The sequence below is a fragment of the Haemaphysalis longicornis genome, unplaced genomic scaffold, assembly GCF_048455015.1.
Source record: "Haemaphysalis longicornis isolate Haplotype H1 unplaced genomic scaffold, Haemaphysalis longicornis Haplotype H1 scaffold_9, whole genome shotgun sequence".
In the NCBI taxonomy this organism is placed as follows: domain Eukaryota; kingdom Metazoa; phylum Arthropoda; class Arachnida; order Ixodida; family Ixodidae; genus Haemaphysalis; species Haemaphysalis longicornis.
Genome location: NW_027526460.1, coordinates 117,277,558 through 117,303,401, shown reverse-complemented (window position 1 = coordinate 117,303,401; position 25,844 = coordinate 117,277,558). Strand labels below are relative to the sequence as shown.

Below are 25,844 nucleotides of genomic sequence, written 5' to 3'. Positions count from 1 at the left end.
ACGATAGTCCACAGTCTTTCACTGACATTCGCCAAGTAAATGCCTCCTTTTGCTTTCCCGCTCACCTCTCACACTGTTCATCTCCCGTCGCAATCCTCCCAAGATAAACACGCTGGAGGTTTCCTCGAGTCAATTTAAATTTACCGCGTTTCACTGCTCCTGGCCGGGTGCCGCGATGACGGCGCTGCCGTACGGCGGAGACGCGCGCAAATAGAGGCAGCTTACTTCAACGTTTATGAATCACGTTGCCTTACTCCACGTGCGTTCCAAGCGGAACGTGGAAGCGATCTAGTGGAACCTTTTGTAAGTGTTGCCGTTTCATTTCCAAAAATGCGGCCAGAAGCAATAGTGACGCGGGCAACAGCAGGCGACAGAGTAAATTTTTTTTGTGCAGTCGATGTAATATTTTATTTGCTATAACAAAAAAATGAAGCATCCAAAATTTTTTTTTAAAGGAGCACTGTAAATACCACATTTATCAATTTTCTGCATCACCTTTGCGTAATGTGTTGCTATTGTTCTTCAATGTTGACAATAATGAACGTTGCCACCGGATATAGACGTTTAGATTTGGCTGTGGGTATATAAACATATTGGACCGCTTCTGTTTCACTTAAGCCGGCTGCTTGAGTCCAGGGACCGACAGACAGACAGACCAAAATTTTCCCGTTCATGTAGCCCAATAAAGAATATCTTTTTTAAAAGTTTCATTTCGTCTCTTCCTTGTGAAATAACCCTTTGAGTTTACAATGACAATGTGTTACACAATTTCGCAATGTAGCGGACAAAACAATGACCGCTGGTCAGGCGGAACGGCGACATGTTCATTCTGATGCGGACTTTCGTGATATCTATCGCAAAATGTATTCCAGTGATCACAGCAAGTATACAACTACTGCACTTGAAGTAAAGCTTACATATAACAAAACTGTGCGCTTACACCTTCGAGATGGTCACAGCTAACAATATGTTTTAGGTGACCAATAATACAAGTTATTGGTAGCATTTACGTGGCTGCTGTAGGATTTTATCCTCTGCTACACCGCTGGTATCAATCTCTGTAAACACCGGTATTTACACGCATTAGTACGCAAGCCTAATACCAGGGCTTCACGGTCGGCCTGATGGGTATTTGATAGCGACAAGTTCGATTTTAGTGCGTTTGGAGGTGGAATTACCGCGGCCAAATGCAAATATTGGGGCTCGAAGGTGGTGATAAACATTCCTAACTTCCGTTGTAAAGCAACTGCTGAAATATATTGCCCTGGTCTTGTCACTGACAGTATGAAGTAAAAATAAATTGCTCATATTCACCATACAACATTCCAACCGCCCTTCGTAACCTTCGTTTTGTGCTCGTCGTTGACACTGTCCTGTTAAGCGTTTGAGATGATTTGCTTCCGCAGCAAGCTGTGGAAGGAGATAATCTTGCGTGTTGGATTGCAAGCACAGGCTTATCACACCATGCAACGCCGTCTAATCGAAATGGAGGAAACAGCAGCCAGAAAAACATGTTTACTGCACTATTATTACGTTGCATTTTTTGTATGCTTGCTTTCTCACAAGCAACTATCACGAGGATCTCTTCTAAAAGTTTGTGTGTTTGCGTTTACGATTAGTTCCGCTTGTTACGCAGTTCCAACATCCGTATGTTTGAGGGGCACTACCTTCAAAAGCGGTGAAACAGCAGAGTGACGCGAAAGCGTTTGCCACAGAATAAAATATTACAGGTTGCAGGCAGCTTTGAGGTAGCACTTTGTATTAGAAAGGCCACGGGCTGAGTGTTTCAGTTGGATGTCATCTCGACATTTTTAGGCCACGTTGGTATAAACCCAGGTGGTCGCGGAACGTGCTGCAGCCAGCAACGTGGGACTCTAGAGTATAGTGCGTTGAGAAATTGCGTCAAGTGTCCCCTCCATGTACTGAGCGCGATTACACGTGTTCGTTAACTCGATGCTTGGGACGTATCTTCAAACGTGAAGCATTAGGAATTGTGCCCTTTCCGCTCAAAGTTGAGTGACATGAGAGTGCGACTGACCTATTCCGCTTGATGCGACGTTGTGCGCGACAATATCGTTCACGTGCTGTGACATCCGTTCAAAGTCATTCGAAAACCTTGTTTTCAAAGACGCAGGAAACGCGACGTTCTAGCACTAGGCCGAAAACCGTGGTTTAATTGGCTCATTATGAATTGTCTATTTGCCATGTAAGGCTACTTCGTACCTACAAGGGAAGAGGAAGTTGGCAAAACAACAAGAAAAACGGGTCAGTGGAGAATGCGGTGACAACATCGTGAAGTGTGACCCCAGTAACAGTGCGTGAACGCGCCGCAATGACCAAGTCAAGCTGAACACTGAAGCCTTCTACCAATTCCCTTACCTGCAAGTCCCTCGCAGTGACGCAGCCGATGCTTAGTGCCGAACCAAGGAGCAGTGAATAGATAGGCAGTTTTGTGTCTTTAAAATGACTTCGGTCGTCGAGTATGTAGTGTTTGGGGTTATGATGGCCCTCAACCTTGGTCTTGGCCTCTATTTCTCACTTCGACTCAAAGCCCGGTCTGCCCACACCCCGTCAGAGTTTTTCCTCGGCAGCAGAGCGATGCGTGTGGTTCCCCTAGCAGCCTCCGTTGTAGCGAGCCTGATGACATCAGCGGGACTGATTGGCTTTACTGGGCACCTCTACGCATATGGATTCCATCTAATGTGGCACAGTGCTGCCTGTATTGCCATGGCCCCTGTCGTAGCTCGCCTATTTTTTCCAGTAATGTACAGTCTCGGCGTCACGTCTGTTTTTGAGGTGAGTTTTCTCGTGCTCTGTGTATCCCGTAGAGTAATATGCGAGATAGGATAAAGGGAACAATTATGACCAGTGCCACACGTGAGAAAGGCGTCTCAAAGTAGACTAACGTACATCATCAAGCTTTTAAACGTCTGAAATGGCTTTTGAACGCCATCAATGAGCGCTGCCATTGTTGTAGGCGTCAATAAAATACTGCTCACAAATATTACCGTTTTACTCGCACGAGATGAATTTAAAACACACTCAAGACACTCTCCACTCCATATTTATGTTCTTCCATGTGCGGGAGTTGCTCTCATGCTTTACTGACGTTAAAAAAATCTATAGTACTTAGTGACGACCTAGCTTTCAGTTCTAGCATTAGGTCTTTCAACCGCCAAGCTAAGAAAAAATCACTGCCAAACGGGAGCAGTGAGTAAATTATAGTTGCGTTCTACGAACACAGTACGTATGGCTTTCAAAATTGCCCAGTGCATTACATAAAGATGGATGTCGTTTGTGGCCTACACCATCAGGGTCGGTCACAAGCGTGCCGAGACGCAATTAGCTGAATACATGAAGCAACAAGTATCAAAAAAATTCTGTGAAATCGGCCATAACGGTGGACCATAACAGTGGACCCGTTGGACGCATGCATGCACTAAGTGCCTATAACAAGTATCAATGCCTCATAAGTTGAGCAGTATAGTTTAAAAGGGCCCTGAACCAGTCGCGGGAAAACTTTCGCTTTTCTCCATGTGGTAGAAGAACTTGGAAAGCTCTACTTGTTGCCAGCACTTCTGCGGAACTGTTTCGTTGGTACACAGACGTCTTGTCATCCCTGATTTGTTTCGGGGTTTCTTTAAAATCTTTAAGTATTTTTAATGTGGCTATCAAATTTTCTTAATGCAGCAACTGAAAACAAACCTCACAGCACAAACCATTACAAAGAAACCAAAGAATGGCGACACTTCCAGACCACAGAGAAAAACAAACAGGTTTCACCAAGCAATAATGTTGACTCGTGTTTCTACAACACTATTTGTTGGTCCGGATAATATGTGAAACCAAATCTGCGTACAGTACACGCTACAAGTGAATTTAAAATGTGACAAAGTTGAGGAAAGAAGTTTGCACGGGAGTTTATTACACCTTTTTTCACAATGATGCTTCACAATTCAGGATGCTTGTTAACGGCTTCATTTCCAAAAAAATCTGGTTAGATGTGGCTGCGTTGTTATAAAAAAACTTTCACAATGTATCACAATGTAAATACAGTAGAATCTCGATAAACGGAAATCGCTTAAACAGAACTGCTGCTTAAACGCAACAGTTGCCTGGAATTCGGTTGGTTTTGTATTCAGATAACCTAAAAAAACTCTCGGTATTCGGAACTAAAATTTCCGCATCACCGTGTAAATGGAACCAGAAATAGAACTTCTTGTTAAATCCACTAGCATGAGAATCAGCTTTTTACGGTTCCGGCTGTTTCGTTCTTGTTTTTTTTTTCGTCCTCCATGCTTTTTTAGCCTTGTTGGCCTCGTAAGCCTCGTCTTGTAAATGGTTAGCCGTGTTAGCGCAACGAATGCAACATCGCAGTTATTGTTCCAGTCGTTCGCTCTCGATTCTAGACGCCGAGGCTACAGGGCTCACCTCCTGTCGCCTCGTTCGTGCCATCATAGTGCTATTCGTCCTTCATTACCACATTGCCGTCTTCTAAATTTCGTGGCTCGTAAGCACTCGCGAAGTTGAGGCCGCTAGCCTCCGTGAAGATGCAGTTGCAAGGACTCAAATAAAAATAATTGACGCATTTTGTAGTGCACAGCGACTCATTGTTGCCAAATCAACTTTGTGAATGCTGTGCCTACGCTTCTTGTAGTTTTCTTGCTTTCTGAAAACTATCAGCTACAGTCACTTTTTAGTGGGCAGAGTCCCATGAAACGCCCTTAGAAGTGTGCACGCACATAAATTTGCACCTTAGAACATCTTTCTCAGTAAACGGAACTCCGGTAAACGGACCTAATTTTTCCGGTCCCTTCAAGTTCCGTTTATCGAGAGGCTACTGTACCTCCTTTCCAAAGGGTGCCGTATCTACATTTTTGTTGATACTAAGTCCTAAGCACAGGACACCGCCTGTCCTGTTGTTATTCTTCAGTCTGTCCCGTCTCTCGCGCTGTGATTAGTGAAGAACACCTACTAAATCGCTCAATTTACAACTGTCCTAGACGAATGCTGTAAGGAATAATGTTAAGCGCACAAATTACAGATTAATGATGCACCAACCAGCCAAACTTGAGGTACAGCTTCTGGGCATTCGGTGCTGTAGGCTCAAACATATAGAACTGGATCGAAGTGTTTACTCATTAAACTACCCGTGTGTGTAATCGCAGAACCCTAAAATGTGGCGCATTTAGAAAGGCATTTAGATAAACCTCTTTGTGTACGTATCACTGTGGAAAACTTCACCAAAGTGCCCGAATGTAGGGACTAATTTTTTTGGGTGCCAATGTAGGCATGTTACACGTTAAGCAGAGAGGCAAAAAAACAATGTCTGTTCAGTTTGAGTAGAGAGGGCAATATTCAGTTATGTTGCAGGTTTTTGCACGTGGTTTATTACGCTAAATCATCACCTTTGCTATTGAGGGGAGCGTACCTATGGGCTATTGAATAAACTAAACAGGCTTGAATTTTTTAGACAACCTCTTAATAGAATGTAAAAAGTGTATGTTCTGCGCGGTTTTGAATACAAATCTCTTACCAGACAGTATTCATTCATGCAACGCCTTTGTAGAAAAATCATGTTCCCAATACTGCTTTCGAAATGTTGTTCAATGTGTTCAAAAAGTCTAACTACGATTATTTAAATTCGTTATTTTCAGCCTTTGTTGAAAAGTATACAAGACCGGCTTCACATTCCGTTTCTAGAAATTTATTTAAAAACTTAGTCATGCAAACAGGGCTTTAATGCGAAAGCATGATGGCTTGTAGTAGAAATACGTGTCTAAGACTTGTGTAATGTTTGATTAGAACAGAGTTGAGCAGCGACGCCTATAGGGTAGCAGCAAGCTCCTGGCGTTTCGTTTTCTTTCCGCATCCTCCACGACATCTGTCTCGGAGTTGTTGGCGTTCTGGCGTGATCAACCCCGCTCAGTGGATAGGGAGTTTGACGTCGTGCATGACGTGGTTGCTCTTTATAAGATGAGTCATGGAGCGGTGCAAATTTTATCTTTAACGTAAAGACGGAATAACTCCCGATAAGAAAAAAGCTGCAATTTCCCGTGATGGGGAATCAACTCTTCAAATATCAAGCAATTCTACACTGCGCACCGTCCGGAGATCTGTTGTCACATCAATGATAGGTAGTTCAAGCGACGGTTTTAACAGCACAGCTGTTTAGGCCGAGGCAAATCTGACCGGTGTAGACAGAAAACCCCGATGGCGCGGGAGCGTGTGCCTCGAGGCGACCGCCCGGCGTCCCCGGCGCAAAGACCTTCCCGCACTGCCTTGAGCAAAAAATTCCGAGCGAACATGAGCGCGTGCCTCGCGGTGATCGCCGTTCGTCGTGCAGGTTTGCGCGTGGGCTTACGCCACATGATGAGCGCCTGCATTAGTCGTCGTCGTGAGTGACCGGCGCAACACGGGTCCGCCGTGCCGAAAACGATGATGACGAATCTCTCAAGCTCTTCACAATTTACACGTGGAGACGACCACCAGAGCAGATGACGAAGAAGGGGAAGTCTTCCTAGACGAGGGCGCGATAAAAGAAGATTTTTTCTATGACGCTTTGTCGTCGAATGACGATGACGAAAGACATGAAGACGAGAAAGACAGAAAACATTTTATGAGCTGAAATGTGAGAGTACAAATTCTAATCCGGGAATCAATGCATCCTAACCGTCTTGGCCTTAGCCACCAGGAGAATCTGGCGCACCCGTTGACAGCTGGTCAACAGTGTCTCCCACTGCTCAGGAAAGGAACGGGTGGACAGGACAAATAGGGCCGGGTTTTAAGCGCATTCCAGAATTATATGCCGGAGGTGTCTAGCTGTTGGCTAAATTAGCATAGAGCGGAGTACTGTGTGGGAAATTATAAATTTATTCCAACCAGGTGTACGTACGTTCCTGCTTGTGATTGTCCCAGTGTTATTTCCTGAGTTTTGCAGAGGGATGGCTGAGGCCGTGGAAATTTTTGTCTGGTGGCGTGGTAAAACTGAATAATGTCCTGTTACGTGAGAAGTCGAGGATGCGGTGACCTCGGGGGCTCGGTGGGCCAGTTCGCAAGCCTGTCGGTGGGCGATGTTGTTGCCCATTACAGAGGCATGGCCACGTGTCCAAACGATTGCCACTCGGTCAGGTGGACGGTAATGTTGAAGAACCCGTAGGGTCGTTGATACCACTCTCCCCGAAAGGAAACTACGGCAGGCTGCTTGAGAGTCAGTGATAATGACCTTACTGGAGCATTGTATGAGGACTAAGGCAAAGGCTAGTTCTTCGGCCTCTCGGGGCCGGTCATCTGAATGTACGCAAATGAAATTATGTGGCCTTTAGATGTGGTAACCGCAACCATGGTTTTGTTGTCAGCGTAGCTCGCCGCATCTGGATATGGAACGTCAGAGCGGTTGCCGTATAAGCGTTCGTGGGATGCGCTGCGGGTAGTCCTGCGCTCGGGATAGAGGTCGGAGTTCATATTCCTCGGTACACGGGTTGTACTGAAATATTGCCGCGAACCATGTATGCGTTTGTTTGTTAATTTATTGTTTGTTTTTACTGACCGGCTACGCCCGGCTCTGTTATCTGTGTCAAGCGAAGCGCGTCTTGAATTCTTCTTTTTTTATCCCACACGGGATATCTCATTCAGATAAGCAGACTGTTTCGTGTTAACTTCACTAGCCCAGAATAATCTTCTCTGATCTACAATGTTGTGGATGTAAATCGACGGTTCCAGAAACACTCGCGCCGAAAGATAAAAGCCTGCAGAGCAGACTCCACAGCATTTCGATCGTCGACGCTCGCCCGCATACGTCACATTGTTGACTGCTGCTTCAAATCAAATCAAATCAAATCAGTTTATTTTACACAGGTGGATGGTTCCTCGTGTAAAAGCCACTTTTGCAGCTTGACAAAGCACGAGGAACCGGTACACCAGATAACGGTATGCAGTCGGTTTGCATGTGACACGGAAAAAAGACAAAATACATTCCATAATACAAATAAAAAATCGCCACGTGTTCTATGTTTGCGAAAAATGACAATAACAAAAAGTGCAATTTCTTTGTCTTTTTGTTGGGTATTGCATATAAACCTATATTTGCACGCATAAGTACTTATATTCGTAGACATTTTTATAATATATTCATATATACTTATACATATCCCATGAACCCACACAAATCATATATGCAAATACGGCAACAAGAAAGAGAGAAAAATACGGAATATATAAACAGCAAATAATGTGAGAGTACAAGATGAAAATAAAAATAAAAACCACGATAATAATTCTATTATAACGGAACTGTGCGCAAGATAAGAATACGCTTTGGACGCGTAAGACAAGGATAGTAATAGTTCACATTATAATCACCTTTTCTTCATACTCTTGAAAAAAAAGAAAGATGTTAATCGCAACAAGCAATCATTCCTGTAACAGCACGAAATGCTTTCGCAGCTCCTTGCGAGACATTCCGCCTGTGTTTTTGTGCTGATTAAGCAATGTTGGAATGTTATATGTTAATGACTGTAGTTTGTAGTTAGTGCGAAATAAAGGTACAGCCCATAAAATTGCATTTCGTGTATTAACATTAGTGTAGTGACTTTGCAATCCAGCTAATCGTTTTAGGAAGTTTGCAATAACCGGTGAAGCGTTATACATTGTATCTAATAGCCGGAATTTGTACATGCTATCATATCGAACAATATTGTATTTAACAAAGGCCTCTTTTGTTGTTTGCATTCGGTCGATGTTATCAATGAGACGAAGAATTTTTTTTGAAGGATAGTAAGTCTATTTATGTTGGGTGTGGTTGTTGTCCCCCCTACTAGGCTGAAGTTTGTTAATCGTGAACGAAATAAGGCATAATATATCTGTGTATCCTGTGTATTCGCCGCCTGTGTATTCTTTGAGTTGTTAGGGGAGCACAAGTTCGCTCCAACCAACGTGTTTTCCTTCAAGACAACTGCGTCGTCTCTGGCTTCGTGACATCTAGTGAGGTTCGGGGTACGCACCCTTTAGACCTCTGGAAGCCGCCAGCCCAGTCCAACTAGAGCCAGCCTCCGACTGCAAGGATTGCCGCCCCAGTTTGGCCTCCTGCCAGAAAGACCCAAGACAACGACTGCTGCAACCACCACCATGGTGCAAGAACCACGTCGCTAATCCTGCTGCAACATCCCCGGGCACCGCCAACATTCCGAGCAGCCACAGCTGAAGACCCGGAGGAATGGTTGGAGAAGCTGGAGCGCGTGCGGATCTTCAACCGGTGAGACGATGAAGAAACCTTCCGGCATGTTTTCTTTTACTTGGACGATGCAGCTCGAACTTGGTTCGAGAACCACGAGACCGCCTTGACCGACTGGACGCAATTCAAAAGCCAGTTTGTTTAACACCTTCACGACCGTGGTGAGAAAAGAATGAGCTGCGCTTTTACTGGAAACTCGAACGCAACACCAGAACGAAGGAGTCGTAATCTTCGTTGAGGAAATTAGGCGACTATTTTGTCGCGCGGACCAGGATAGGACGGAAGAAAAAAAACTGAGGTTTCTGATGCGAGGAGTAACGCAAGAACTTTTTGCTTGCCTTGTCCGAAACCCCCCAAATTGGTGGCCGAATTCGCGTCCGAGGCGGCCGCCATGAAGAAGACGTTGGAAATTCCAACGAGGCAGTACGACCGTCCCATCATTGCGCTAGTTGCGGACTCGATCGATGCCGGGGCTGTTAGCTCTGACACACTACGTGAGACAATCCGCGCTGTCGTCAGGGAAGAACTGCGGAAACTCTTCCCAACAACGCCGCAACCCCAAGTTACCTCTATGAGCGACGTGATCCGGGAAGAAATTCAACTCGCTTTGGGGACTTCTATGCCTTCCGAAGTACCACGTGAGCCTCAAACCATGACCTACACCGCGGCTGTTCGACGACTCCGCCCTCCTCCAACCCGTCATCAAGAAGTCCCGCCGTACCGCCGTCTACTGTCGCCCGCCCGACCACCTGCAGGCCAAAACCAGGCGCCGAGAAAGGCGGACTTATGGCGAACCGCCGATAATCGTCCGCTGCGTTACCACTGCGGAGAGGCCGATCGCATCTATCGTCGCTGCCCGTACAGGAGACTCGGACTGCGTTATTTCTCCGTCGACGCCGCAAGGCCCCGACCCGGACACCGCCCTACTGAGACGAACTTTAGACATTTTTAGGCCGAGCTATTACAAACCCAGGTGGACGTGGAAAGTGCTACAGCCAGCAACGTACGAATCTAGGATATTGTGCATTCAGTAATTGCGTCAAGTGTCCCCTCCATGTGCAGTGCGCGATTACATGTGCTGGTTAACTCAAAGCTTGGCACATATCTCCAAACGTGAACCGTGAGGAATTCTGTGCTTTCCGCTCCAATTTGAGTGACATGACAGTGCGACTGACCTATTCCGCTTGATGCGACGTTGTGCGCGACAATATCGTTCACACGCTGTGACATCCATTCAAAGTCATTCGAAAACCTTGTTTTCAAAGTACCCAGGAAACGCGACGTTCTAGCACTAGGCAAAAAAGCATGGTTTAATTGTGGCAGCGGGTGTGGACTCATCATGAATTGTCTATTTGCCATGTAAGGAACCTTCGTACCTATAGCGGAAGAGGAAGTTGGCAAATCAAGAAAAAAAAACGGGGCAGTGAAGAAACCAGTGACAACATCGGGAAGTGTGACCCCCGTAACAGTGCGTGAACGCGCCGCAATGACCATGTGAAGCTGCACACTACAGCATTCTACCAATTCCGTTACCTGCAAGTCCCTCGCAGTGACGCGGCCGATGCTTAGTGCTGAACCAAGGAGCAGTGAATAGATAGGCAGTTTTGTGTCTTTAAAATGACTTCGGTCGTCGAGTATGTAGTGTTTGGGGTTATGATGGCCCTCAACCTTGGTCTTGGCCTCTATTTGTCACTTCGACTCAAAGCCCGGTCTGCCCACACCCCGTCAGAGTTTTTCCTCGGCAGCAGAGCGCTGCGTGTGGTTCCCCTAGCAGCCTCCGTTGTAGCGAGCCTGATGACATCAGCGGGACTGATTGGCTTTACTGGGCACCTCTACGCATATGGATTCCATCTAATGTGGCACAGTGTTGCCTGTATTGCCATGGCCCCTGTCGTAGCTCGCCTATTTTTTCCAGTAATGTACAGTCTCGGCGTCACGTCTGTTTTTGAGGTGAGTTTTCTCGTGCTCTGTGTATCCCGTAGAGTAATATGCGAGATAGGATAAAGGGAACAATTATGACCAGTGCCACACGTGAGAAAGGCGTCTCAAAGTAGACTAACGTACATCATCAAGCTTTTAAACGTCTGAAATGGCTTTTGAACGCCATCAATGAGCGCTGCCATTGTTTCTTGTAGGCGTCAATAAAATACTGCTCACAAATATTACCGTTTTACTCGCACGAGATGAATTTAAAACACACTCAAGACACTCTCCACTCCATATTTATGTTCTTCCATGTGCGGGAGTTGCTCTCATGCTTTACTGACGTTAAAAAAATCTATAGTACTTAGTGACGACCTAGCTTTCAGTTCTAGCATTAGGTCTTTCAACCGCCAAGCTAAGAAAAAATCACTGCCAAACGGGAGCAGTGAGTAAATTATAGTTCAAAGTTGCCCCGTGCATTACATAAACAGGGAAGGCGTTTGTGCCTACACCATCGGGGTCGGTCACAAGCGTGCCGAGACGCAAATAGCTGAATCCATGAAGCAACAAGTATCAGCAAAATTCTGCGAAGTCGGCCATAACGGTGGACCAAGACCCCTTTGAACGCATGCATGCACTAGGTGCCTGTAACAAATATCAATGCCTCATAAGTTGAGCAGTATAGTTTAAAAGGGTCCTGAACCAGTCGAGGGAAACTTTCGCTTTTCTCCATGTGGTAGAAGAACTTGGAAAGATCGACTTGTGGCCAGCACTTCCGCGGAACTGTTTTTTTGGTACACAGACGTCTTGTCATCCCTGCTTTGTTTCGCGGTTTCTTTAAAATTTTTAAGTATTTTTTAATGTTGCTATCTAATTCTTTTAATGCAGCAACTGAAAACAAGCCTCAAAGCACAAATCATTACAGAGAAACCAAAGAATGACGACACTTGCAGACCTCAGAGAAAAACAAACAAAATGTGTTTCATCAAGCATTATTGTTGACTGGTGTTTCTACAACACTATTTGTTGGTCCGGATAATATGTGAAACCAAATCTGCGTACAGGACATGCTACGAGTGAATTTAAAATGTGAGAAAGTTGAGGAAAGAAGTTTGCACGGGCGTTTATTCCGTCTTTGTTCACAATGACGGTTCACAATTCAGTATGCTTGTTAACCGCGTAATTTCCACAAGAAGTTGGTTTGATGTGGCTGCGTTGTTATAAAAATGCTTTCACAATATGAATACCTCCTTTCCAAAGGGTGCATTATCTACATTTTGTTGATACTAAGTCCTAAGCACAGGACACCGCCTGTCCTGTTGTTATTCTTCAGTCTGTCCCGTCTCTCGCGCTGTGATTAGTGAAGAACACCTGACAAATCGCTCAACTTGCAACTGTCCTAGACGCATGGTGTAAGGGACAACGTTAAGCGCACAAATCACAGAAGAATTATGCACCAACCAGCCCAACTTGAGGTACAGCTTCTGGGCATGCGGTGCTGTAGTATCAAACAGATGGAACTGGATCGAAGTGTTTACTCATTAAACCACTCGTGTGAGTAATCTAAGGACCTTGAAATGTGACGCATTTTGAAAGGCATTTAGATAATTCTCTTTGTGTACGTACCATTGTGGAAAACATTTTCAAAGTGCCCGAATGTAGGGACTGTAATTTTTTGGGGTGCCAATGTACGCATGTTACCCGTTAAGCACAGAGGCAAAAAAAGAATTTCTGTTCAATTTGAGTAGAGAGAGCAGTATTCAGTTATGTTGCAGTTTTTTGCACGGGGTTTATTCCACTCAATCATCATCTTTGCTATTGAATGGATCGTACCTAAGGACTATTGAATACGCTAAACAGGCTTGAATTTTTCAGACAACCTCATAATAGAATGCAAAAAGTGTATGTTCTGCGTAGTTTTGATTGCAAATCTCTTACAAGACACTATCCATTCATCCAACACCTTTGTAGAAAAATCATGTTCCCAACACTGATTTCGAAATGTTGTTCAATGTGTTCAAGAAGTCTAATTACGTTTATTTAAATTCGTTATTTTCAGCCTTCGTTGCACACAATACAAGACCGGCCATTTCTAGAAATTCTGTATTTAGAAATTTATTGAGAAACTTAGACATGCATACAGGGCTCTAATGCGAAAGCATGATGGCTTGTAGTAGAAACACGTATGTAAGACTTCAGTAATGTTTGATTAGAAAAGAGTTGAGCAGCGACGCCTATAGTATAGCCGCAAGCTCCTGGCATTTGCTTCTCTTTCTGCATCCTCCGCCACATCTGCCTCGGAGTTGTTGGCGTTCTGGCATGATCAACCCCGCTAAGCCGATAGGGAGTTTGACGTCGTGCATGACGTGGTTGCACTTTCTAAGATGAGTCATGGATCGGTGAAAATTTTATCTTTAACGTAAAGACGGAAAGACTCCCGATAAGAAAAAAACTGTAATTTCCCGTGATAGGGAATCAACTCTCCAAATATCAAGCAATTCTACACTGCGCACCGTCCGGAGATCTGTTGTCACGTCAATGATAGGTAGTTCAAGCGACGGTTTTAACAGCACAGCTGTTTAGGCCGAGACAAATCTGACCGGCGTAGACAGAATACCCCGATGGCGCGGGAGCGTGTGCCTCGAGGTGACAGCCCGGCGTCCCCGGCGCAAAGTCCTTCCCGCACTGTCTTGAGCAAAAAATTCCGAGCGAACATGAGCGCGTGCCTCGCGGTGATCGCCGTTCTTCGTGCAGGTTTGCGCGTGGGCTTACACCACATGATGAGCGCCTGCATTAGTCGTCGTCGTGAAGTGACCGGCGCTACACGGGTCCGCCGTGCCGAAAACGATGACGACGAATCTCTCAAGCTCTTCACAATTTACACGTGGAGACGACCACCAGAGCAGCTGACGAAGAACGGGAAGTCTTCCTAGACGAGGGCGCGATAAAAGAAGATTTGATCAATGACGCTTTGTCGTCGAATGACGATGACGAAAGAGATGAAGACGAGAAAGAGAGAAAACATTTTATGAGCTCAAATGTGAGAGTAAAAATTCTAATCCGGGAATCAATGCATCCTAACCGACTTGGCCTTAGTCACCAGGGGAATCTGGCGCTCCCGTTGACAGCTGGTCAACAGTGTCTCCCACTGCTCAGGAAAGGAACGGGTGGACAGGACTAATTGGGCTGGGTTTTAAGCGCATTCCAAAATTATATGCCGGAGGTGTCTAGCTGTGGGCTAAATTTGCATAGAGCGGAGTACTGTGTGGGAAATTATAAATTTATTCCAACCAGGTGTACGTACGTTCCTGCTTGTGATTGGCCCAGTGTTATTTCCTGAGTTTTGCAGAGGGATGGCTGAGGCCATGAAAATTTTTGTCTGGTGGTGTGGCAAAATTGAATAATGTCCTGTTACGTGAGAAGTCGAGGATGTGGTGACCTCGGGGGCTCGGTGGGCCAGTTCGCAAGCCTGTCGGTGGGCGAAGTTGTTGCTCATTACAGAGGCATGGCCACGTGTCCAAACGATTGCCACTCGGTTAGGTGGACAGTAATGTTGAAGAACCCGTAGGGTCGTTGATACCACCCTCCCCGAAAGGAAACTACGGCAGGCTGCTTGAGAGTCAGTGATAATGACCTTACTGGAGCATTGTTTGAGGACTAAGGCAAAGGCTAGTTCTTCGGCGCCTCGGGGCCGGTCGTCTGAATGGACGCGAATGAAATTATGTGGCCTTTAGATGTGGTAACCGCAACCATGGTTTTGTTGTCAGCGAAGCTCGCCGCATCTGGGTATGGAACGTCAGAGCGATTGCCGTATAAGCGTTCGTGGGATGCGCTGCGGGTAGTCCTGCGCTCTAGATAGAGGTCGGAGTTCATATTCCTCGGTACACGGGTTGTACTGAAATATTGCCGCGAACCATGTATGCGTTTGTTTGTTAATTTATTGTTTGTTTTTACTGACCGGCTACGCCCGGCTCTGTTATCTGTGTCAAGCGAAGCGCGTCTTGAATTCTGCTTTTATTTATGCCGCACGGGATATCTCATTCAGATAAGCAGACTGTTTTGTGTTAACTTCACTAGCCCAGAATAATCTTCTCTGATATACAATGTTGTGGATGTAAATCGACGGTTCCAGAAACACTCGCGCCGAAAGACAAAAGCCTGCAGAGCAGACGCCACAGCATTCCGATCGTCGACGCTCGCCCGCATACGTCACATTGTTGACTGCTGCTTCAAATCAAATCAAATCAAATCAGTTTATTGTACACAAGTGGATGGTTCCTCGGGTAAAAGCCACTTTTGCAGCTTGACAAAGCCCGAGGAACCGGTACACCAGATAACGGTATGCAATCGGTTTGCATGTGACACGGAAACAAGACAAAATACATTCCACGATAAAAATAAAAAATCGCCACGTGTTCTATGTTTGCGAAAAATGACAATAACAAAAAGTGCAATTTCTTCGTCTTTTTGTTGGGTATTGCATATAAAACTACATTTGCACGCATAAGTACATATATTCGTAGACATTTTTATAATATATTCATATATACTTATACATATCCCATGAACTCACACACATCATATATGCGAATACGGCAACAAGAAAAAGAGAAAAATACGGAATATATAAACAGCAAATAATGTGACAGTACAAGATGAAAATAAAAATAAAAACCCCGATAATATTTCTATCATAACGAAACCGTGCGCAAGATGAGAATACGCTTTGGACGCGTAAGACAAGGATAGTAATAGTTCACATTATAGTCACCTTTTCTTCATACTCTTGAAAAAAAAAGAAAGATGTTAATCGCAACAAGCAATCATTCCTGTAACAGCACGAAATGATTTCGCAGCTCCTTGCGAGTCATTCCGCCTGTGTTTTTGTGCTGATTAAGCAATGTTGGAATGTTATATGTTAATGACTGTAGTTTGTAGTTTGTGCGAAATAAAGGCACAGCCCATAAAATTGTATTTCGTGTATTAACATTAGTGTAGTGACTTGGCAATCCAGGTAATTGATTTAGGAAGTTTGCAATAACCGGTGAAGCGTAATAAATTGTATCTAATAGCCGGAATTTGTACATGCTATCATATCGAACAATATTGTATTTAACAAAGGCCTCTTTTGTTGTTTGCATTCGGTCGATGTTATCAATGAGACGAATAATTTTTTTTGAAGGATAGTAAGTCTATTTATGTTGGATGTGGTTGTTGTCCCCCATACTAGGCTGAAGTTTGTTAATCGTGAACGAAATAAGGCCTAATATATCTGTGTATCCTGTGTATTCGCCGCCTGTGTATTCTTTGAGTTGTTAGGGGAGCACAAGTTCGCTCCAACAAACGTGTTTTCCTTCAAGACAACTGCGTCGTCTCTGGCTTCGTGACATCTAGTGAGGTTCGGGGTACGCACCCTTTAGACCTCTGGAAGCCGCCAGCCCAGTCCAACTAGAGCCAGCCTCCGACTGCAAGGATTGCCGCCCGAGTTCGGCCTCCTGCCAGAAAGACCCAAGACAACGACTGCTGCAACCACCACCATTCTGCAAGAACCAACGTCGCTAATCCTGCTGCAACAGCCCCGGTAACCGCCAACATTCCGAGAAGCCACCACTGAAGACACGGAGGAATGGTTGGAGAAGCGGGAGCGCGTGCGGATCTTCAACGGGTGAGACGATGAAGAAACCTTCCGGCGTGTTTTCTTTTACTTGGACGATGCAGCTCGAACTTGGTTCGAGAACCACGAGAGCGCCTTGACCGACTGGGCGCAATTCAAACGCTAGTTTGTTTAACACCTTCACCACCGTGGTGAGAAAAGAATGAGCTGCGCTTTTACTGGAAACTCGAACGCAACACCAGAACGAAGGAGTCGTAGTCTTCGTTGAGGAAATTAAGCAACTATTTTGTCGTGCGGACCAGGATATGACGGAAGAATAAAAACTGAGGTTTCTCATGCGAGGAGTAACGCAAGAACTTTTTGCTTGCCTTGTCCGAAACCCCCCCAAATTGGTGGGCGAATTCGCGTCCGAGGCGGCCGCCATGGAGAAGATGTTGGAAATTACAACGAGGCAGTACGACCGTCCCATCATTGCGCTAGTTGCGGACTCGATCGATGCCGGGGCTGTTAGCTCTGACACACTACATGAGACAATCCGCGCTGTCGTCAGGGAAGAACTGCGGAACCTCTTCTCAACAACGCCGCAACCCCAAGTCACCTCTATGAGCGACGTGATCCGGGAAGAAATTCAACTCGCTTTGGGGACTTCTATGCCTTCCGAAGTACCACGTGAGCCTCAAGCTATGACCTACACCGCGGCTGTTCGATGACCCGGCCCTCCTCCAACCCGTCATCAAGAAGTCCCGCCGTACCTCCGTCCACTGTCACCCGCCCGTCCACCTGAAGCCCAAAACCAGGCGCCGAGAAAGACGGACGTATGGCGAACCGCCGATAATCGTCCGCTGCGCTACCACTGCGGAGAGGCCGATCGCATCTATCGTCGCTGCCCGTACAGGAGACTCGGACTGCGTTGTTTCTCCGTCGACGCCGCAAGGCCCCGACCCGGCACCGCCCTACTGAGATCGACGAATACCTGTCCAACACCAACCAAGGACCAGCCCGCTTCAACCGATCGCCCTACCCATACCAGTCGCCCAACCGCTGTAGCAATGGTGATTTCGCACGTGCAAGGTCCCCCAGCCCACGCGGGGGAATATAAAAGCAGCAACTTCTGGAGGTAAAGTTGCAGAATCGTGGAAAATGAAAACCCTCCAACGACGCAACGACTCGCGGAAGACGATGATTCCCGACATGCCCTCGGCACGACGACCCGATCCAACCCGGACGTGACTCTCGAACACGACGACAACCACACGGCGCGATGCGTACCCCACTTTACCGAACCTTCCGCTGAGAAGATGACGACCACGACGCACAGTGCCCGACCGTCAACACGCACAAGCCGAGATACGACGTCACGACGCACCCGAAACTCGAAGAAAGCATCGTCCGACGTCCAACTGTCCATCGACGGCTTTGAAGTAGTCGCCCTCATAGACACGGGAGCCGACTACTCAGTCATGAGCGGACCATTTGGGTCTAAGCTGAAGAAACTTATGACCAGATGGGACGGTCCGCACATTCGCACAGCCGAAGGCCACCTCGTGACGCCAAGTGGAACGTGCACATCGCGCGTCACCATATACGGCACAACGTACCATGCGGCGTTCGTCATTTTGCCTAACTGCTCCCGTGACGTAATTCTCGGAATGGACTTTTTGACGGACAAAGGTGCAATAATTGACCTAAAGGCCAATTCTATAACATTTTCCTCCGATCACTGCTTCACGCCGGAACCCAACCCCGAAAACCGTGCGAATATCAGGATCGCCGACGATCATGTCACCCTGCCACCCCGCACAAGCTTGATGATGAGCGTCTACTGTGAAGATGCGGTTCCTGACGTCGAGGCTATCGTAGAGAGTGACCAAAAGGTTGCTTCTCGACCGCGGTGTCTCTGTCGTAAGAGGCATTGCGCGCTTTAAGGAACGGGAATTCCTAGTTTTGGTCACTACTTCTAGCGGGGAATACCAGCATTTAAACATTGGCGCTGCAATTGCGTTTCTCGAAGAAGCGCAAGAAGCAAGTGACGTGATCGCGGTTGCCGACATTGAACAAGCACCCCAAGATACCTTCAAGCTTCCGAATCACTTCGACGTGAATACGGTGTTACCGCAAGAAGAAATTATTGGATTTGCTTCGTCGCTACAGCGAATGTTTTTAGTCGAACTCAAAACTACGTCAGACAGCCATCGCGAAGCACCGAATAATAACCGAAGATGGAGCCCGACCTACCCTACAGTCACCGTACCGCGTCTTTTCACACGAACGCGAAGCCATCCGAACCCAAGTCGACGACATGCTCAGCGACGACATTATACAGCCATCGAAAACCCCCTTTTCTGTGCCGGTCGTACTGGTGAAGAAACAAGACGGCACATTAAGGTTTTGCGTGGACTACCAGCGTGTGAACAAAATCACCAAAAAGGACGTGTACCCCCCGCCACGAATTGACGACACCCTTGCCCACCTCTGCCATGCAAAGTACGTCTCATCGATGGACTTGAAGACCGGCTCCTGGCAAATTGAAGTGGACGAGAGAGACCGAGAGTTTGTTTATTTATTGTTTGTTTTTGCTGCCCGGCTACGCCCGGCTCTTTTATCTGTGTCAAGCGAAGCGCGTCTTGCATTCTTTATTTTAAATGCAGAGCATTTCAGTAACTCACGATGTCACCCGCGTTGGCGTCCGTAGTCCGCATCGCTTCCCTACACTATATAAAAAAATAATACGTTTCGGGGCTAGGTTTCGATCCCACGACTCTGCGGACGGAACGCAAGGTACACGGCGCTCTACCGACTGCTCCACAAAGCCGACAAGGGAATGCAAGGTTACGCACGCGCCTTATATCCTTGACTCATTCAAACGTCGGCCACAGGTGCGCCCTCTCTCCCGCGTCCTCCTCGCCTTCTCTCCGCTCGCAACACCCTCTCTCGCCGCGTTCGGTTCGGGCGCACAACAAGTGGGGACGTGCGCAACACCCTCTCTCGTCGCGTTGGGTTCGCATCACGCGTTCGTGTGGTGGCGCGATTTCGGCGCTATAACACTCTCTCGCGGAGGGCATTGGATTGGATTCGATTGGATTGGATTGGCTTGGCTTGGCTTGGCTTGGATTGGATTGGATTTGGATTGGGTTGGATTAAAGTGGATTGTGTTGGATTGTGTTGCGTCATAGCCGCGCCACGTAGCGTCATAGCCGCTCCACGTTGCGTAATAGACGCGGCAGGGGGTTCACGGCACGTTTCACGTTTCACCATCGACTTCATCGACAATGTCTACGCTGGAAGACAACAATTACAACAACAACAACCAATACGTAATCCATAAGACTTGCAGGCGCGCCCCTCGCGGAAATGCTCTGCATTTGATCGTGCCCCTCGCAAGGGGGATGTTTTTTTTATGCCGCACGGGCTCATTCAGATAAGCAGACTGTTTCGTGCTAACGTCACTAGCCCAGAATAATCTTCTCTGTTCTACAATGGTGTGGATGTGAATCAACTTTTCCAGAAACACTCGCGCCTAAAGATAAAAGCCTGCAGAGCAGACGCCACACCATTCCGATCGTCGACGCTCGCCGGCACACGTCACTTTGTTGACTGCTGCTTCACCGCCTGTGTATTCTTTGAGTTGTTAGGGGAGCACAAGTTCGCTCCAATAAACGCGTTTTCCTTCAAGACAACTACGTCGTCTCTGGATTCGTGACAATATGTTTTTCGCCACTCGTCTGACAAAGGGGCCCGGTGGATTTGTTCTGCACAAGGCCAGTCGACGCATTGAAGAACAATGCAGCGTGGTTGAGACTGTGTTTGGGACGAAGGCGCTGGCTTGCTAGCCCTTTGAGGGTCACGGCCGTACATGTACGGCATCGGCAAACACTTTCAAAAGGATCAATGATATACATGTACGGCATTTCTTGTATCTTTAAAAAGCGCGCCTTTTTCGCCACCTTCTCTTGCTTGGCATGTGCTGCCACACTTCGAAAATACGTCAAATGTTTTCCTTGCGCCGATGGCTCTTTTTATTTTTTTACGATTTTCTTCAGAAGCGCGCCCGCTTTCGTTTGCGTACCTGCTAGCGAGGTGGCGCACTGGATATCGCCCACCTGGCGCCCGGGCGCCTCTCGCTTCTCGCGCCTGCCACAGACTAAGTTCGCCTGGGAAGCTGATGAAGCTCTTTTAAATGCCGAGCATTTCTTAGCCTCGCCTCTTCCTGCGTCGGACGGCGTCAAAAGCTCCGCGTCCGCAGCAGGTGCGCCTCTCCTCCTTCCCTCCTCTCTCTCAACAGCAGCTGGCGCGCGCATGCGTCGTAGTCTGCCCGTTCGCTCCGTCGCGGTCTCGGCGTAACAGGTGCGTGATAGCAGCGCGGTGGGGCGTGGAAGGCCGCGCGCTGCTTGCGCATGCGCGCCCTCCCCCCCGCACTGCTCTCCCTGTACTGCGCGCGCTGCAAATACAAAGCGTCTAGCGGTCGCTCGTGCTTCAGTCACTGCGTTGCTCCTTCCTTCTTTGGTTGACGCTAGCTCCCACGTTTACTCGTGTCTGCTACTCCAGCATCACGAAAGAAGCGATGGAAGCAACACTGCCTTCAACCAGTACTGAGGCCCCAATGCTCTGCATTTACTCGTGTTCCCCTCGCGGGAAGGCGCGGGAATTTTTCTGCTTTTTTGTATTTTATGAGCGGCACGCCGTCTATCGCGCTCGCATCCGGCCGCGCGCGCCCGCGGGCGCGCAGCGGCTGGTTTCGGTATCGTCCTCCGGTCGCTTCCTGCTTTTTGCGCCCGCGAAACTGATGTCTATCCGATTTTTATTCACTCAGAAAGAGCGGGCTTGTTACTCTCTCGTTTTTATCCCAGAAGAGAGCTTCCTCTCTTCTGGGATCCGCGTTCAATGTGGGGATAAGCTAGGCCAACCCCCAGCTCCAGTGTTTCTCCAGCATTGCACCACTATTGCGAGCTGCGCCATTTTTTCTACTTGAAGGCGCGTGCGAATTCGGTAGCCTAAGATTCTGTTAACGGCAGGTGTTTCGCCCAATGGGGCACCTAAGGCTCCCGCAAAGAAACTGCCATGTGAAAATGTTTTTTCAAGCGGAGAATGGAGCGTTATGTTGCGCCAATTTGTACAGCCAGAGCCAACAAACTGGCGCCGGGCGTGATATGATAGGACTACGTACCCCTCGGTGTACCACATACCAAAGAATTCATCACGACCGAAAACTCCAACCAAACAATCCATCACGAGAAAACTTTGCGTTCAACCATCGTCGTCATTAGACGGAGGGGTGAAAAGTTTTTCGAAGGGATGGCCCTTCTTCGGCTTGGGAAATAGTGTTAGGGAGGCAGGTGACAAAGTTCTTAGCACAATGGCTGCCTCGCTGACGAGGCCCCACAAGGAAAGCAGGATTCGCCTTTGGTCTCGCAGAGGCCCTATCCACTCATCAATGGAAGGACACACATGGAGGTCGGTGCTTGAATCCCATGTGTGAAAGTCGCGGCCAAATGGGAAGCTAGGGGCTTCTCGCGAGGCTGGTTAAGAATATCTGAGCGTCTATAATTAGGAAAAAGAAGGCACAAATCAGCCTTATTGCAACCGTGTTTGTGGCTATATATGACGCCTATACGGTTCATAAAGCCGAGTAATATAAAGTGACGGTACTTGGATCCGAGGATCTTAATTGTGATGTGAAACGAATTATCGGGAATGACGCGGCTCGGCGCCATTTTTCAGAAAAATGGAAGCGGAGAAAACGCATTCCGCATTGTTTGCTCCACAGGCGTGAGGCCGCTGGTCAACAGAATGGCGGAACCACTCGGCATACGTTCGGAAGTTTTCAAGCATGTAGGGAACAGTAGAGGTATATAGCTAAAGAGTTTAAGATCACCGCGGGCGCCTCACCTGGCAGATCTCTCAGCACGGTCAAACCAACACGGCGGGGCATTGTGAACCATGACAACAATAAAAGAACGGCTGCATCAAGAGGAGATGATTTTCTGAGCAGCCCGCACAAGCAGAGTAATTTCGACTGTGTAAACTACTTTTTATGGTCTGATCAAGACACGAAGTTTCCGGCGTATACAAAAAAAAAACATCCCCCTTGCGAGGGGCACGATCAAATGCAGAGCATTTCCGCGGGGGGCGCGCCTGCAAGTCTTATGGATTACGTATTGGTTGTTGTTGTTGTAATTGTTGTCTTCCAGCGTAGACATTGTCGATGAAGTCGATGGTGAAACGTGAAACGTGCCGTGAACCCCCTGCCGCGTCTATTACGCAACGTGGAGCGGCTATGACGCAACGTGGCGCGGCGTCATAGCCGCTCAATCCAACACAATCCACTTTAATCCAACCCAATCCAAATCCAATCCAATCCAAGCCAAGCCAAGCCAAGCCAAGCCAAGCCAAGCCAATCCAATCCAATCGAATCCAATCCAATCCAATGCCCTCCGCGAGAGAGTGTTATAGCGCCGAAATCGCGCCACCACACGAACGCGTGATGCGAACCCAACGCGACGAGAGAGGGTGTTGCGCACGTCCCCACTTGTTGTGCGCCCGAACCGAACGCGGCGAGAGAGGGTGTTGCGAGCGGAGAGAAGGCGAGGAGGACGCGGGAGAGAGGGCGCACCTGTGGCCGACGTTTGAATGAGTCAAGGATATAAGTCGCGTGCGTAACCTTCCATTCCCTTGTCGGCTTTGTGGAGCAGTCGGTAGAGCGCCCTGTACCTTGCGTTCCGTCCGCAGAGTCGTGGGATCGAAACCTAGCCCCGAAACGTATTATTTTTTTATATAGTGTAGGGGGAGCGATGTGGACTACGGACGCCAACGCGGGTGACATCGTGAGTTACTGAAATGCTCTGCATTTAAAACTATTCGTTACGAACGTGCAGTTGAGCGAGTACCGGAGTTATTCGATTGTAACTGGATTACTTGGGACTTGCATCGACACGGTATGATCAAAGGGACATAAAGTCTAAAGCTGTTGAAAAAGGCAAATCCGTAGTAAGAAAGCTGTGGTTTGGTCAGAATCATGAAAGAATACACTGTTTTTAGGAGCATGGCCGAGACACAGGAGCTAAACTGGAAAGCAACGAACGTCATTTTGTTTGCGTAAGGCAGGGAAACTACGCATGGTGCCAATCTTGTCGTGAACAGATTTGAAAAGGTTTGTTTGAACGAGGGGCTAGAGAATGGTGATTTGGTGGTGCCCTTGCCGCCGTTTGGATAAACAATGTTGAAGCAGGAATAGGTGAAAACGCCGTGGACGTGACAAAAACATACGAAATGAGTCTCAAATGTTCGGAACAGGACAGTAATCCTTTTAAATGATAAAGAGTGAGTCACCATTCCTTCAAGTGCCACGGGTATTACGTGAACCGAAATTTCCAAATTTAAACTTTGTTAGGAAAGCGGCTCTTTCGGGGTTCAGATTGTCGACAGCACTTCAGCAATACCGGGACAAAGATCAGTACAAGAAACAAAGTCTGGCCCCGTGAAAGTATGCAAGGGCACCAGAAGGTGTGTTTGATCAGGTCAAATTATCAGTTCCCGTCTTCTTCTTTCGTCGTCGCACCTAAATAAGGAAGCCCTGAAATACTGTGATTCGGCCCTTTTCAAATGTACATTACAAACAACGTCCTGCTGGCAGCTCATTATGCCATCGGGGTGCACACAGTGATCGCCATAGTCATCCTTCCACCAGCGACTCCTATGCGTCTTGCGGTTGGCATGTGAGACTGTTTTGGAAGCGATGGCGTGGGTCATACCTCACAACCTACACAACATCTCGCAAGCCCCATCTGAGCTGTTTTTGTTCTATTTCAATTCTAACAACGTAAATTTACAGAGTCCCAATACTTGCAAGTTGGCAGTCCAATTGTTTTTAAAAGTTTATTACTTTGGAGGAAATGAGTATACGGCCAGACGTAAACTTGAAATACCAAGGTTTAATGGGGTGAAAAAACGTAGAACCCGTAGCAACATTTGAAACCAGCGGCGGAGCAACAAAGCAGCTCTCGTTTATCTTTGGCATGGGGCGGGTTCGCATTATTTCGAAAGCTCCACCCATTGCTTATCAAAATCTGTTAGCCAATAATTTTACTTTGAAACCACTACCTTACTTTTCCGCCCTACGCCTCAAATCATAATTGTTATGACACCACAGTGAAGATTTGTTCAATGGAAAAGCAAGGGGCATCAAAAGTGCGTAAACAATTGTATTGGTTTTTTATAACAAAAGTTTGCCTTGTGATATTTGTTCTCCATTACAGAACGACAGAATGATGGCCGGTATGACGGGAATTTCCTCCCAGCCCTTGTACTTAATTAAGGAAGAACGATGACAGTATATTTGAGGGTCGCTAAGACAAATCTTGGGAGTAACTATTTGTTCATATGTTTCGTATCTTTGCAGTACATTCGGAAGCGGTTCAACTCTGCCATTTCATTAACAGCCTGCATTACCTACGTGTTTCTCACGGTGAGAAGCTCCCCATTCTTATATAGTTATTATGGCACCTAAATGAACATCAAAATTGCAAATAATTAAATTTGGAGATTTTTAGTATTGACTAAGATCATATTAAATCATTTATTAAAAGGTTCCGTGAAGTGCAGTACACAACATTGCATCGGCACTCAACAAACTGAGCCTTGTGCTTAACACCTTCGCGCAATTTCGCATATAATAGAAACAATAGCAGGCAAGTTTGATGTTGATGTGGTATTCTCAAAGAACAATAAATTAGAAAGGCTTATACAGAGAACTGAAAATAAGCTGTCCAGGAAAGGTAATTCCCAAAGAAAGGGTTGTGGTGTTAAGCACAAGGCTCAGTTTGTTGAGTTCCGACGCAATGTCGTGTACTGCATTTATTTCAAATGCGAAATAATGTACATCGGTCAAACGGGACGATGGCTCAATGACCGGTTGCGCGAACATGGAAATACCGTCAAGGGCACGCCCACGTCACATATATCATCTCCAGTGTAAAAGTTGCGGCTGCTATCCGTTGTTTAATAGTACTAAAGTTTTGATGACTCACAACGATAGGAGAACAAGGGAGATAGCTGAAGCCTTTTATATCAAAAAGAATT

General features: G+C 47.0%; 1 protein-coding gene across 1 annotated transcript in view; it reads left to right on the top strand.

The window, feature by feature from the left end:
* Nucleotides 1-10,849: 10,849 nt before the first annotated feature.
* The window catches only part of LOC144153379 (sodium-coupled monocarboxylate transporter 2-like), a 64,663-nt gene continuing 49,668 nt past the window's right edge, over nt 10,850-25,844 (top strand). Inside the window, exons 1-2 of the mRNA XM_077685033.1 lie at nt 10,850-11,182; nt 25,165-25,230. Of these exons, the coding sequence (XP_077541159.1) occupies nt 10,850-11,182; nt 25,165-25,230 (399 nt within the window). The remainder of the gene's footprint in view (nt 11,183-25,164; nt 25,231-25,844) is intronic.